Source organism: Bos taurus, chromosome 14 (assembly GCF_002263795.3).
Source record: "Bos taurus isolate L1 Dominette 01449 registration number 42190680 breed Hereford chromosome 14, ARS-UCD2.0, whole genome shotgun sequence".
NCBI lineage: Eukaryota > Metazoa > Chordata > Mammalia > Artiodactyla > Bovidae > Bos > Bos taurus.
The window spans coordinates 27,172,825-27,188,755 of NC_037341.1; the positions used below are offsets into that span (position 1 = coordinate 27,172,825).

General features: G+C 42.2%; 1 protein-coding gene across 24 annotated transcripts in view; it reads right to left on the reverse strand.

Annotated features, from left to right (window-relative positions):
- The window catches only part of ASPH (aspartate beta-hydroxylase), a 189,839-nt gene that overhangs the window by 159,224 nt on the left and 14,684 nt on the right, over positions 1-15,931 (reverse strand). For 6 of the 24 annotated variants that reach the window (XM_025001425.2, XM_025001424.2, XM_025001423.2 and 3 more), the window contains exon 1: positions 1,606-1,721. In XM_025001425.2, coding sequence (XP_024857193.1) covers positions 1,606-1,615 — 10 coding nt within the window. In that variant the 5' untranslated portion in view covers positions 1,616-1,721. 24 annotated transcript variants of the gene reach the window in all.

Consider the following 15,931-nt stretch of genomic DNA (forward strand, 5'->3'; position numbering starts at 1 on the left):
ATTATTTTATCCATCCCTTCATAATGTCAAATAAATTAGGTATTACTCCAGTAGCATCAATCTTTTTACTGTTATTATTTACTAATTCATGAAGGAACAAAACAGTAAATTACAGAAAGGTGTCTTTTCTGAACCATCTTTTTAGTGGAACTTTTAAACCGACACCAAATAACACATTCTTCATACGTCACTTTGTAAATATGGTGTGCTTAGTCCCAAAGGGCAGATCGGTTTCTGTCCAACCAAACTAAACAGACCATAGTAAGATAAACCCTTCTAGAGAGTTTAAAACTTCCCAAGCATATGTGAAACTAGTACTCTGCTCCAAACATATTCTGGAAAAACATCTAGTAGTTTGTCCTTCTTTTCTAAGATAAGATGAAGATGGGGCTAGGGACAAGCAGAATTTTATGTGATGAAGGAAAGGCAAAATAGAAGATGTACTCCAGCATCTGATCAATTACATAACTCGAACTATAAGTGAATTACAAATCAACCATTTAATGAGCTTTGGTAAGCATTATTTTAGGGATGTCATATTTATACTCCAAGACTGTATATACATTTAAAGTTTTAAAAAACCATAAAAGCAATTCATCAAACTGATTACTTTTTTGCATTACAGAATATCACACCCTTGGAGCCAAGAACTGTTATAAAAGTGGGTCAGAAGTAACAGCTGACTTTGCTTCACTCTGTAGATTAAGCAATCCATGGAGAAGGGGAGAAGTGCCTTAAAAAAGAACTAAAAATCAGAAACAGATCTCATATTCTTCTTTATCAGGATGGTCAAGTGATCCATTTTCACCATTTATTTAAAACAGTGTTCAAAGCAGAGAGACTCATATTCTCCACACTAATAATAGAATCCTTCCAGTGACTGCTTAGGTAGCTGAGAACTGGAAGCAGTTCCAACATGTCTATTTTATGTTTCTTAAACACATTTTTGACATAATGAGCCAATACAACTTGCCTTCCATTAAAAAGACTATCTTAATTCACAAAGAAAAGCAAAAACAAACACATACAAAAATGTAAATCAACACACCATTAAAGAACAGTTGAAGGTTAATGATTCAATTTGAAAAAACAAAATAAAATCCCTAAGTCCTTTCTTTGCATTTGTCGTCTGCTTCACAAAAATTAGGTCCATTTCCACATATAAGGCTCTGCTTCAGCCAACTAAGTATGTTCATTAATACCAGACAGGAATCATAAAGCCCTTAAATTTCCTAAAATTTTATATGAAATCTAAATGCACACAATTCTTTAAAATCACTGTAATTAAATTCTAAGACCAAGACAAACCACTTGTTCATTTATCTGAAGTTTGTAAAATGTTGTCCCTGATATTACAATATAATAAAAGATATTCTAGGTTAAGACTCTAAAACTTAACATTAATATTAAAGACAGATTGGTCCATGAAAAATTAAACTACTTGAAACACTGAGATCTCCAGGAGTTTGAAATGGAAAACATAGAAGATGCAGTCAAAGCACTTAGCCAAAAATATCTGAACAGCGCACAACTGAAAATCAAGGTAAAAACTGCCGTCTTGTTTCCAAACCACTTTTAACCCAAAGAACAAAAATATAACTTTACCTTCTGCCATTTTGATTTCTTCAATCCATGAATAATATATATGGAAGGAAAAAAAAACCAAAGCCCTGTGAGCAGGTATCAGGCACGACACAGGCCCTTTGCTACCTACTGGCGCTGTGGACAGGCCAGCAGTTCCTTGGGCAAGGCCTCTAGAGCTGAAATTGGACCTGATTGCAAACTCTGCTCACCAGTTATTTTTAGAGGCCTCTTCCTCAGGGCCAAATACTGCTAATCACTTGGGCTGAAATGCTCTGCTAAGAGTATGACAGCCTTTCTCCCACTTCTGGGATCCCTTTCTGAGTTGATCCTATTCCCCAACTCCAAAATCTAAAAAAAAAAAAAAAATCAAGCATGCTTAAAAAATAAAAAAGAGGAAAAAACGTGCTGCCAGTTTGGGTTTTCTGAAATCAGTCTTCAGTGCTTTTAGCCAAATACCAAATCATTCAAAACTGAAATAAGTCTTGCTATAAAATGTAGCCCCATGCCCAGCAACAGCTTGAATTGACCCTTGGGAATCTAATCCAATGCCTATGTGAAAAGTCCATTATTTAGTTTGTCCTAATGAAACAGAGCCCTAAAAAGTAAGAAATGAATCAATGCTCTAGAATTCTGAATCACAGACAATACCTTCCCAAGACTAATTCCCTCAACAGCAAAAGTAAAGTGACAATAAAAAATTGTTTCCTAGAGAAGGAGGGAGAGAGAGCTGGGGAGGAAGACATGGTGGGCACGGGAGTAGACAGGGAAAGAAGGAACTCTTCACCAGTAAGAAAATCATCTAGGAAACACTAGATAAATCATCTCAGGAAACTGGAAAGAGATTGCATAACTGTATTCTGATTTTTTTTCATCTTCTCCCTACCCCCCCCTCCAAATATTCTCTTCTGGGAAATAAAACCAGCCCAGTTTATTCACTGATTTAAGATTTGTTGTTGTTTTTCAGTTGCTAAGTCATGTCTGACTCTGTGACCCCATGGACTGCAGCACACCAGCCTTCTCTGTTCTCCACTGTCTCCTGGAGTTTGCTCAAATCCATGCGCTAGTGGTAAAGAACCCATCTGCCAGTGCAGGAGATGTAAGAGACGCAGGTTTGATTCCTGGGTCAGGAAGATCCCCAGGAGGAGGGCATGGCAATCCACTCCAGTATTCTTGCCTGGAGAACCCCATGGACAGAGGAGCCAGGTGGACTATGGTCCACAGGGTCTCAGAGTTGGACACGACTGAAGCAACTTAGCACGCACATGTCCACTGAGTCTGTGATGCTATCTAACCACCTCATCCTCTGCCACCCCCTTGTCATACTGCTTTCAATCTTTCCCAGTTTAGCAGCTCACAGACTTCATCAGAGCTCTGATCAATACACTAAATTAATTTAGCACACACTGTATCTAGAGCGAGGCAGCAACCTTTAAAAGTTGTTTATGAGTCTTGAATTTTTTCAGTCAAACTGAATACTTCACACACAAATGAAACAGATAAATGTCCTGAAAAGGAGTCAGCACCTATGATGCCAATATTCAATGGCCCAGAGCCTGGACAGAGTGAACAGAGCAGCAGGGACACCTAAGCAAAACTGACCAGGGTCTTAGGTACCCTGACCAAGAGTCATTCCTCCCTTCAAGGATCTGTCCTGCTGAAGTCAGTACTGACTAAAATGTTGAATGATAAAGAATCATCTGTTGATAGGGGTTTAAGATAGATCACCAACCATCATACAGATTTCCTAGACAAATATTTCAGAAGCTTCTTTTGTTGTTTTCAGAGAGGAAGTGAGAGTGACTGGAGGCCCTTCTTGGGAACACTGGAAACCAAGCCATCATACTTACAAGTGCGTAGCCCATTTCAGACTCAAGAGACCTCAATTCAAGTTTCAAAACCTTTGATTTGAGGGTAGTCATCAAACATCTGGGCCTCCGTTTCCTTGCCCATAAAAAGTGTCTTGGAGAATTTCTGTTTTGTAAGTTCACTAGTATCATCTTTTTCTAGATTCCACATATAACAGATGTCATATGATATTTCTCCTCCTCAGTCTGATTTACTTCACTCAGTATGACACTCTCTAGGTCCATCTATGAAGATGCAAATAAATGAACTTAATGAGGCCGGGAGAAGGGATAGTTATAGACTTTGGAATGGACATGTACACACTGCTGTATTTAAAATGGATAACCAACAAGGACCTACTGTATAGCACAGGGAACTCTGCTTAATGTCATGTGGCAGCCTGGATGGGAGCAGGGTTTGGGGGAGAATGGATACATGCATATGCATTGCTGAGTCCCTGAGTTGTTCACCTGAAACTACCACAACATTGTTAACTGGTGATCCCCCAATACAGAATAAAAAGTTTAAAGTTTAGGGGGAAGAAAAGTGTCTTGGCACGAAGGAGGCCTGCAAATATTTGCTGAAGTCATGCATACGGCACATTGTGATTGGAGCCATCTGGACTCATGCACAGGTCTGCTCAGCCCCAATTTACAGCTCTTTTCATGGCCCTGGCCTGCCAACAAGCCTGCAGAGGCCACGAGGGCTTCCTCTCTCCCTTTATGGGCCTGAGCAAGGCCCTAATTCCAGGTGTGGGGCCAAACGTCAAACCGAGACAAGAATCACAGCTACTGAGTATGGGTACACCTCACCCCGAGGATCCTTCCATACAGCTCCAAATAATTCTTCTCCACAAATCTTTATCACATATATTTACACACCCTAGAGTTAACCTTCTCCTTGTTTCTTGCAACAATTTTACAGGTATTGCAGTAAAATATCTTACCTCCTCAGTTTCACAATAATGGCAGACCTGTTACTCTAGATAGGGCCATTAGGATGAAATCTCTCTAAAATAACATTGCTTAAGGAAAAAGAAAACCTGAATTTCAAGTAACTATCTCTTATAATTGTTGCTTGATTGCTAAGTTGTGGCCAACTCTGCAAACCCATAGACTGTAGCACACCAGGCTCCTCTGTCCTTCACTATCTCCTAGAGTACGCTCAAATTCATGTCCGTTGAGTCAATGGTACTATCTAACCATTTCATCCTCTACTGCCCTTCTCCTTTTGTCTTCAATCTTTCCCAGCATCAGGGTCTTTTCCAATGAGTCGGCTCTTTGCATCAGGTGGCCAAAGTATTGGAGCTTTGGCATCAGTTCTTCCAGTGAATATTTGGAGTTGGTTTTCTTTAGGATGACTGGTTTGACCTCTTACAATAATAATTCAATTTATAAAGTCTTTTAAATCAATAAAATTTGCATATAGCAAATCATATCTTTATGACCCTAGCAAAGAGAAATGAAGTAATATTAACTATTCCTTGTAACAGCTGCTGGAACTAATAGCAAACTCCTAGGTTCAAGCAAAGATTAAACTTCTACAGTGTGCTCTGAGATTATTACTGTCAGCCTGACATCACTGGAGACCACAAGAGCCAAGACCTATGTCCATGGAGTCCAGTGCTCTTCCTCTTCTAAAACTGACCAGGTGAAAACCCATCAGGATTCTCACAGGGCAAGAGTGATGACTTCCTCCAAGCCATCCTCCTGATGGCTTACCCAATCAGCTATCACTTACAGTGGTGCTGCTCAAACCAGAGTCACCTGGAGGACCCATCAACACAGATTGCTGGGCCCACCTCACAGTTTCGGTTCTGTAGGTCTGGAGTGGAGCCCAAGATTATGCATTTCTATTGATAACAAGGTGATCTGATGGTGGTCCAGGGACCACAGAAAAAGAGAATCACTGCATCCCTAGTGCTTGGGTCTGGAACAAGGAACTGAATCTGTCTTGTTCATTAATGTACATCTGCCTTGCACCTATTTGTTAAATAAGTAGGTAAATTCTTTCTCGAATCCTTGCTGTTACAGAGTAATCAAACTTCTTCCTGCTAACACTTCAGAAATAAGGGAGAAAAGGGACCCAATAAATATTCCGATAAATGTCAGGTCACTTCAAGCTTCCTCATCTCCAGGAATTTAATGATCCTAAAATTCATTCATAAGTGGAAAAGATCTATAAATTATTAAGAAAGAGAGAAATCAGGGAAAAAGTCCAGTAGTTCCCAAACAATGGTGAGGAACCCCAAATGGTCTAGGACCACGAGCTCATTGCTCTATGTCAGACAAAGTCCTCACTGATCAATCCTGGCTTCGTGACACCCAGCTTGAGCACAAGAAGACCTGAGCATGAAGGACCTGTGCAGTCCATTCGTCAGCCCACTGGCCAGACGCCTGAAGCACCTAACACCTAAGGCACCCCCGACACCTCTCCCCACTGACCCTGGGAAAAGGCATAAAAGACTGGAGGAGTGACAAGGGGCTGCCATGGGTTTTAGAATTCAGTAAAACAAAATGAAGAAAGCCATTTCCATTTGCATCAGGATAAATGAGGAAAAGAGAAACAATTAGCAATAACTATCTAAATCAGCTCCCAAACAATTTTTGGAAACTTTATTAATCTTTGGACCCCAAGTTGGGAACCACTGCCCCAACGTATACTTCTGTCTGGATTACTGCTGATTCACTGCAGAGAGAACAACTGTATCAGAGCACAGGCCCATCAACCCCACCTAATGACTCTGTGGTAGACCAGAACTCCACTAGTAAGAAGCTAAAAATACAACACAAATGGGAGCTAAGCCCCAAATGCTCATGCCAGGCCTAATGAGCAAGTTCCTAAAGTGTCATTAGTTCTTTCTACAGAGAATTTAATAAAGAGAGAAGACTTAGAAACAAAAAACACCCCCAGCTTGTCAATCATTTATCTTGTGTAGGTAACAGCTATTAGTATGGTACTGAAATTCGGTCTCCTGCTGAATCTAGAGTGGTAAAAGGTACTTTTAAAAAAGTGGTGGTGTCCATTCAGAAACTCTGAGATGATGGAAGTTGTTTCAAAAAAATAACAAAAAAAAGTTGTTGTTGTTGTTGTTTTTCAAAACTAAAAACGACAGAAAAGCGTAACCCTACTTACTTATGTAGCTCTAAATCCGAGGCAATGAGACTAGGTCACAAAGCCATCATGCGTGACCACCACCGATTTACAGCTGTGTCCCTGAGGACTTTTTGACCTTAATCCATTTAGACAGCAAAAGATCTGCAGCCATCCTTCCCAAGAGCCCACACTTTCTAGGGTGAAAGAATTCAGCATTTACAATAAAGTGCCCAAGAGATGCAAGAAGGAAGTAAAGAAAAGCATTAGCAAAAACTATAAGGAAAGCTCAGGCTTCCCTGGTGGCTGAGAAGGTCAAGAATCTGCCCGTGATACAGGAGATCTGGGTTCGATCACCTGGGTCAGGAAGATCCCCTGGAGGAGGGAATGGTGACCCACGCCAGTATTCTTACTTGGAGAATTCCATGGACAGAGGAGCCTGGCAGGCTACAGTCCATGAGGTTGCAAAGAGCTGGACATGACTGAGCGACTAACACCTTCACATATAGAAAACTCACGTGATAAATTACAAAACATATGCATTTTAAAAATTACAAGAAAAAAAGCAGTTGATGCAATTATGTATCACAATATATTCTGGGGACAAGCTTCAACCTTTTACTAAATAAGTTAATAATAATGAAGCTGATAAAACATAATAAACTAAGGCAAGAATGCCTGTAATTGTAAATTGCATAGTAAAGAGTTAACTTTACCCAAACAGAGGTCTGGCTTTTGCCCTTGTCTATTTGGAGGTCCCTGACATGTCCTACCCAATAGGACTGATTGGTTTCCTTGGGTGCTCTGGCCAGTGGACAGTCTAACAGTGTGATTTGCAGACTGTATGACTATATATATCAGTTAAGGGCAGCCATGTCCAACACTTTTGCAATCCTATAAACTGTAGCCTGCCAGGCTCTTCCGTCCATGGGATCTTCCAGGCAAGAATACTGGAATGGGTTGCCATTTCCTTCTCCAGGGGATCTTGCTGACCCAGGGATCGAACCCACGTCTCCTATGTTGGCAGGCAGATTCTTTACCCCTGAGTACCAGGGAAGCCCAGTAAGTGATGAAGGCCCAGTAAAAACTCTGGGTACCAAAGGCTCGGATGAGCTCCTCTCATTGGCAATACTCTACATATACTGGAAACTGATGTCCTTGAGGAAAATGGGAGCTTTGTGTTCAGAACCTTTCCCACTTTGCCTTGAGTCTCGTCCTTTGGCTAGTTCTAATCTGCAGCCTTCCACTGCCATTCAATTGCAATGGTGAACAGAGCACAAAAGAGGAAAGTTACCCAGTTCTGAGTTATTCCCACAAACTATCAAGCCTGAGAGTGGCTGTGGGGACCTCCTAGGCTGGCCTTCTAGTGGCCAGCTGGTCTGAAGTAACAGCAGTCCTGGGGACTGGCCCACCCTCAGCCAACCTGAGCAGAAACACAGAAAAGCAGGAAGGGCAGCTACAGAGAAAAGGCAGCAATTACCAAGCAGTGTGCACTCCCCTACCCCACACACCACCCCCGCCTCCTTCCGCTTCCTGCAAGGTGTCCTAGCTTCCTTCGCCTGAGGAGGGCAGGAAGAGAGAACCAGGGTATATACCATCATGCCAGCATCTCACTCAAAAAGGCTGACTGCCAAGCAAGGGATTCGAAGGAGCAAGAGAGGGTAGGGGGCTCTGCCAGGAGTGGATGTCCCAGAGGGCTGGAAGGTCCCACCAGACCTTCCAAAGAACTCACAGGGGAAGTGTTTGGCTGCCTGTCACTGTATAGTCCATGGGGTCTCAACGAGTCAAAACAGGACTGAGCCACTTTCACCTCCACCTACTGTCAACCATGGACAGTTGGTCTTATCAACCAGCAAGAGACTGACAGGGACCAATGAGACGATAGAAGACGGCTTTCCCTCTCTTCCCCTCTCTCCGTCTCCCATCCCCAGCACTCCTTTCACTCCCAACAAACTAGAGCCTGGAAGAGACAAGGACACTGCCCCAAAGCAGACCACACGGAGAGAATGCAAACATCACTTCTCCCACTGCAGGCCCTTCTGCCTTCCTGCCAACAGGAGAGGAGAAATTCTGCACTGAAAATGAGGTCATACTTAAAGCAGACAGACTTCCAGAAATGCAGAGTGACTGGGGTGCTAAGGAATCCACCCCAGAGATGGTCAAGAGCCTCTGCTACCCAGAGATTAATCTAGTCCAACTAACCACAGTGACTGGAGGAAAATGAAGCTTCATGGTAACACCCGGCCAGACAAAGCCTACTAAAGAGAGCAGCTATAAACGTGGCTGCATGTTAGGCCGACACACAAAAAGCTGCCAGGATTTGACTATTTGGGGCCCACAAAAATGGCTATTTCATAGGATTCGAACAAACAATACATGAATATTTGAAAAGTATTTTATTACAAAAATTTCCCAACACACAACGAAGCTGAAAGAATTTTACGTAGAATATTCATATGCATATCACTCAGTTGCGATGATTAACATTTTATTATCTTGCTTACGTTATGTCTATTCATTCCTCAATATTCATTCATGAATCCATTTTACATGTCTAACACATTTCAAATTAAACCTGTAGACACGAGCACACTGCCCCAAGTATTTCAGCTTCTACATCATAAACCACAGTCCAATATTTATCATTTCACATACAATTTACATAAAATGAAATGCCCTAATTTAAAGCGTACACTCCCTGAGTTTTCACAAAAATATACACCATGTAACCCAAATCTCTTATCAAGACACAGAACACGGACACCCTTACCAGCCAAATTCCACAGCAACCCCAAGCCCAGGGACAGCCCCATTGTTTCGCTTTTTTTTTCCACTGGAGGTTAGTGTTGCCTGTTCTTGAAATGTCATTAAAAATGGCGTACCTGGTATATGCTTGCTGCTGTGAGGCCTGTCTCCCTGAGCTTTACATTCTGAGGGGCCATGTCTGTTATAGGCAGGGGTACTGCATGGCTCCCTGTTGCTGGGAAGTATTCCGCTGGACAAATTCACCTGAGTATACCAGAGTATTCTCCTACTGGTAGAAGTCTGAACTGTTGGCAGGCCTTGAGTGTTACAAATAGAGCTGCTGGGAATATTCTTGTGCAAGAACATTGCCTCCATATTAGAAATAAAAGCTTGCGCTTCTCCTGGGAAATAAATACCTAGGAGTGGAACTGCTGGGTCACAGGGCTCAGGCACACTCACTACGGCAAGAAACTGCCAGATCTTTTACTCCAGTGGTTCCACCATGTTATATACACACGAAAAATGTGTAACAGTTCTTTTGTTCTAAGATGTTGTCAACATTTGCTGTGGTCAGTCTTTTTAATTTTAGCCACTCTGATGAGTATGCAGTGGTATCTGTTGGTTTAATTTGCATTCCCCCGAGGGCCAATGTTCCAGCACTTTTCTCCTGGGCTCACTAGCTATTTATTTCTTTTCTGTGAACTGTCTACTCAAATCTTCTGAACATTTGCCTATTTTTTAAAATGTTTTCCTAAGTTGAACTGTAGGACATCTTTGTATTGCCTGGATAATGGCCCTTTAACAGACAACATGTGTTACAAAATTTTCTCCCAGGCTGTGATTGACCTATTCCTTATCTTAAAGCATCTTTTAATGGGTAAAAGTTTCCCATTCTGATGTCTTAACTCGTTAATACATTAATAAAGTTAATGAATTAATTTTCTATGTATTTTAAATATATTACGAAATCGGAAAATGTTACTTAAACCTTGACAGGGTTTCCATGCCTTACGTTCTGAAATGTGACTGATTTCAGCACTTTTACACAAGCACTGTGTGTGTAACACAAACATTCACAGAAGCCACGTTACCGGCTCAAAGTCCGTGCCCGTGAGAAGGACAGTCCAGAAATCAAAGTCCGGGAATGTCAATTAAATGTCTGCTAGCCACCGACATCACAGAGGTAAAGCAAGAGCACTTTGATCATTTTAAGGAATATTTTCATTAGCTCCAATGAGTCACAGAAAGTTTCCAAGCTAGTTGTTTTTCCCTTAAATTTGACGGGATGGATTAAATCTAATTCCTCTACCACCCAACAGCCCTGCCAAGACTGACCTCTTCTTTCAAAAACTAGTGTACTTGTGTTTTTATCTACGTGTTTTCCCCAAACTGCTCATGACTCCACATTTAAATTACCCATCTGTTGTGAAGGAAGAAATCAGCTTCTCTTTACTGTGATTTTTCACCTTATCCACCTCCTAAGTGCTACAGAATATCACAAAAAGCAACATATTTTAGGGGAAAGGCATGTAGTTTACCCATGAGACTTCGTGGAATAAAATCTATCTTAATCTTTTAAATAAAAAAGACATCAACAATTCAAAGGTGGAGTGGGCTGTTTGAAGGATACTTATTGCAATAAACTAGGAAGGTTTGAATATAGACTTAAATCAGTTAACAGTGCTGTAAGTAGTGTTAAACTTTCTGAGTGTGATAATTATATTGTGATTACGTAGGCACATATCCTTGTTTTTAGAGGAAACGTGCTGAAAAATTCAGGAATAACGTATCATGATTTAATTAAACAGTTCAAAGGCAAAAATGGTGTGTATGTATCTAGAGTGACCTATAGAAAATGCAAAGCCATCAAAACAACTAGTGAACCTAAACAAACTTTTCTTATTAACTATCTTGAAGGTCTGAATTTTTTCACACTAAAAAGTTGGGAAAATCCAGATTTCCAGGCCCATTTCTACTCCTGAAGAATCAGATATTCCAGATAAGGTATTCCAGATAAGGGTTAAGAATGTGAAAAGTCTCCTCCCAGGCTAATTCATGATTGGGTTCTGGATAAGTAAAAAAAATTGAAAAATTTTAAAACTTCAAGTTTTAAGGATGCTTCTGGAGACCCTCAAAGAAATCTGATTAGAAAGTGCATTTAGGTAATACTGCATCAGTGCTGCCTTTCTGATGACTCAGACGGTAAAGAACCTGCCAATCTGCCTGTAATGCAGGAGACACAGGTTTGATCCCTGGGTCAGGAAGATCTCCTGGAGAAGGGAATGGCTACCCACTCCAGTATTCTTGCCTGGAGAATCCCATGGACAGAGGAGTCTGTGGGCTACCGTCCATGGGGTCACTCCGCTGAGTCACTAACACTTTCACTTTCACCATGTCCTTAGGAGGGCTCAGGGTAGGAAGCAGTTAAGCCAATTAAACTGTCATGATGTTACCTTCAAAGAGGTCCCAGAGACAGACAGACAGACAGACAGAGAGATGAGAAGGGAAGGAAGATCAATACACAAAGAGAGCAAACGTGGCCAACCGCCAACAGTTGGCAAGTCCAGGTGAAGAGCATACAAGCCTTTCAATGGTCTGAACTTTTTGCTGTCAAATAGGTTTGAAAGTTTCAAAACAAAAGGTTAGATAAATATAAAAATAAAAACAAAATTGAATTGATTTAAAAATAAACGGAAGGAAGGAATGAATGAAAGAATAAGTGAAGTCAAGGATCAAGTCCTAAACCCAACAGTAATGGAAAGAACACCAATTCCATGTCTGGCCTCCGATTTAGGAGAAACCAAAGGGAGAATGCTCCCCACTCCACGTCTCCTTCATGCAGGTTCTACCAACAGATCTCCACCTGCTCACTGTCCATTTCCACTGGATGCCCTGGGTTTCACCTCTGATTCATCTGGGATTATAAGCCTAACTACTCTGCCACCTCCTGGATGGGGAGTGGGGGGGGGGGGGGCGGCTCCATCTGAGCCAGCATCCCCTGGGTTCTTGCTCCTACCCCACACTCACCCCAAGATCTCACCCGAAAGGCACTTCCTCCCACCAGTCATCTCCACCACTCCCCCACTGAATAGGTACTCCCTCAAATTCTGGATGCAACCCAACCTATGCAGAGTGGGACGGTCCCCTCCCTCACTCTGGTCCCCAATTACACTAACACACAAGGAGATTCCTAATCAGACCCATCAAGCAGGCAGCACCCTCTGAGACCACAAGCAATTAAAAAAACCCAACCCAAACAAAACAAAACATTAGGCCTTCTCGAAAATACACCTACTGCTTCAAGCCTGTCCCAGCTTATCCTCAACAATGAGCCGACTCTGCAAAAGTGTGCAACTCTGTCCACCCTCCAAGCCAGGCTGTCCCTATAATGTCCCTTTCCCTTCCAGGACTAACTGCCCTCCCCTCTGTGCTCTTGAAATTGACATCGACCCATGAAATCGGTAATGTGCAAACAAACGCAGTGCAGTCGCCAGTTGTGACCCACACTCTATCACAGGAGCGATGCTTTGCCATCTGAGACACACGGTGATTCTCAGAGATGGTGTTAAACCCTTGGTGGAGTCAGGAAAAATAACGAGATTGTATCCTGACCACTTGTCTACAAAACTCATCAAAATGCACAATGAGACGTTGAACCTGTATACCTGCAGTGTCTCCCACTGTCCACGGCTTTCTTCTCTATCCACTGAAAAATGATTTTTAATTCTAGAATTTGCCTGGGATTGTCATGAGACATCAGTTTAGAGCTGGCCTGAATCTACTTTTCTTTCCTTTAATAAAAACAGGCCATTGGTCCCTTGAGTTTCCCTGTCACCTCTTCTAATTTGCAGGACTCCCCAGAGTATAACTGCCCAGAAAATGTTAGCTGGGACTGCGGTTTTGAGAGTCCTGAAAAGCCTCAGCTAGTTCGTATTTTAGTCTTCCTTTCCCTACTCTCTGACCACACGCACACTTCATCCATCCAACAAGTATTTACTGCTCTGTGGCCCAAAGGACAGTGACCTTGCCAGGGGCTGATGTTAAATCTGTTCTGACTGCTATATCTGCTCCTTGCAGAGCACAGCACCTGGACAGAGTAAACCCCATGAACTTCACTGGATGATTCACACACACACACACAACAATGTAAATATAAATGTTTTCATGCCATCTAGATGGTAAAAATTGAACTGATGCTTTCAAACTGTGGTGCTGGAACAGACTCTTAAAGAGTCCCTTGGACAGCAAGGAGATCAAACCAGTCAATCCTTAAAGAAATCAACCCTGAATATTTACTGTAAGGACTGATGCTGAAGCTCCAATACTTTGGCCACCTGATATGAAGAGCCGACTCATTGGAAAAGACCCTGAGCTGGGAAAGATTAAGGGCAGGAGGAGAAGGGGATGATAGAGGATGAGAAGGCAGGTTGGATGGCATCACTGACTCAATGGACACAAGTTTAGGCAAGCTCCAGGAGACGGTGAAGGACAGGGGAGCATAGTGTGCTGTAATCCATGGGACCACAGAGTCAGACATGACTGAGCGAGTGAACAACAACAGATGGTAAAACAAATCTAACACACTCCCAGGTGGCACTAGTGGAAAGAACCTGTCTGCCAATGCAGGAGACATGAAATGCAGGTTCAATCCCTGGGTCAGGAAGATTCCCCGAAGGAGGGCATGCAACCCACTCCAGTATTCTTGCCTGGAGAATCCCATGGACAGAGAGGTCTGGCAGGTTGGAGTCTACTGGGTAGCAAAGAGTCCGGCATGACTGAAGCGACTTAGCAGCAGTAGCAGTGGCATTCTGAAAACAAAACCAGACCACAGGCTGCTTCTGGGTGAGGGACAGGAATGACCAGGACAGGTCCAGCCAGGACCCCACGGGCTTCATCCACTCAGCTGCCTCAACCTCATACTCCAAGTCTGTCCCTTTCCTCCCTATCCTGCCCCAGTTCAAAAACCAAAGTGACAGTCAATGTCACCACATGCTCAGGTGTCCCCTAACTCAATTCTCACTGACTCATTTTGCCCTAACTTCCATATCCAACACCTCCCTCAGCTCCACCTTCACCAAACAGACTGGCCCCCACGCACCCGGCTGAGGTCACCTGGAATAAAATTCACCAGGCACCCGGCTCACCAGCCTGCACTCAGGTTCCACTGCATAAACTGTCGCAAGCACTGGTCTCTTGGCTGTGTTCCAGAAAAAGCCAGCTAGTCTGCTGCCAAAGGTTCCTAGGAGTATGACCCAACAAAATCTGACCAGCTGAAAAGGCTGAAGTTGCAAAGCTTTATGCCAGTTACTGAGAAGCTAATGTTTGGGCAGAAAGCACAGGTATATTTAACAGGTGCTGTCCTGACAGGGTACAGTATCTTCCCAGGACTGGCTAAATGTCTGTAATACCATCTTGGATAAAAGTCTTGCCCTAAATAGAACATTTCAAATAAATAACTCAGATTAAACAAATTCAGCTCAACAAATAATTCAGATCAGCAGAACAAGGTGCTTTCAGTTCTATAATCTAATAAAGATTTTAAGACACAAAGTTATCAAAATCACAGGATGGTAACTTTTTAAAAGGTTTTCACCATTTTCTCCATGCACCTGAATATTCATTCCTTTGACTAATAACTCTTGAAATCCCTGCTGTACAATGAACAGAGAAGCCACTTTGCTTACAGTCCAGTGGAGGAGTAAAACAGAAATAAAATAAAAGTTCATTTTGGTGAGTACTAATATTAGGGTATTTAGGATGGATGATCAATGCAGGAGATGCAGGTTCAAACCTAGGGTCGAGAAGATCCCCTAGAGGAGGAAATGGCTACCCACTCCAGTATTCTTGCCTGGGAAATTCTATGGACAGAGAAGACGGGTGGGCTCTAGTCCATTGGGAACACAAAGAGTCGGATATAACTCAGTGACTAAACAACAACATTAGGCTAAAGGAGTATACGGGACAATGTGGATATAAGACAATCACTTGGGAAGAACCATTCTCTTGAATTTTAAAGATACAGCACTTTGAAGTACAATCCTCTTTATAAATGTTATTAATAGCATTGGGATTCCCTTGTGGCTCAGCTAGTAAAGAATCCGCCTACAATGTGGGAGACCTAGGTTCAATCCCTAGGTTGGGAAGATTTCCTGGAGAAGGAAAAGGCTATCCACTCCTGTATTCTGGCCTGGAGAATTCCATGGACTGTATAGTCCATGGGGTCGCCAAGAGCCAGACTCGACTGAGCAACTTTCACTTTCACTTATAGGTTTCTATATTTTTTAATCAGGATTGTCAAACTTTAGTCTTAAGAAGGAAATCTCCATAACTCTTACAAATGAATTTTAAAAGCCAAAACCAAAAACTAAAGGGAACAAAAATTTAGCAGTATTTCAGTATTCACATAATTTTAGCCTATCAATGAGTCACATTTAAGGCTAAAGTGAGGGAAAATCAAAATGCTGCAGAACAAATAAATGCCTGCTTCTGCCCAAACGTTTCCTCCTAATCAGAATGAATGAAATACGAATGCTTCCTACTGGCCTAAGTACTTGTATGTCGAAACTACCAGAAAGGACTTGCTCATTTTAAATAATTCTCCACATCTTAATAATTTTTATTTCTTTAACTCCAACATTTATAAACATCAAGAGGATTTTTCAGT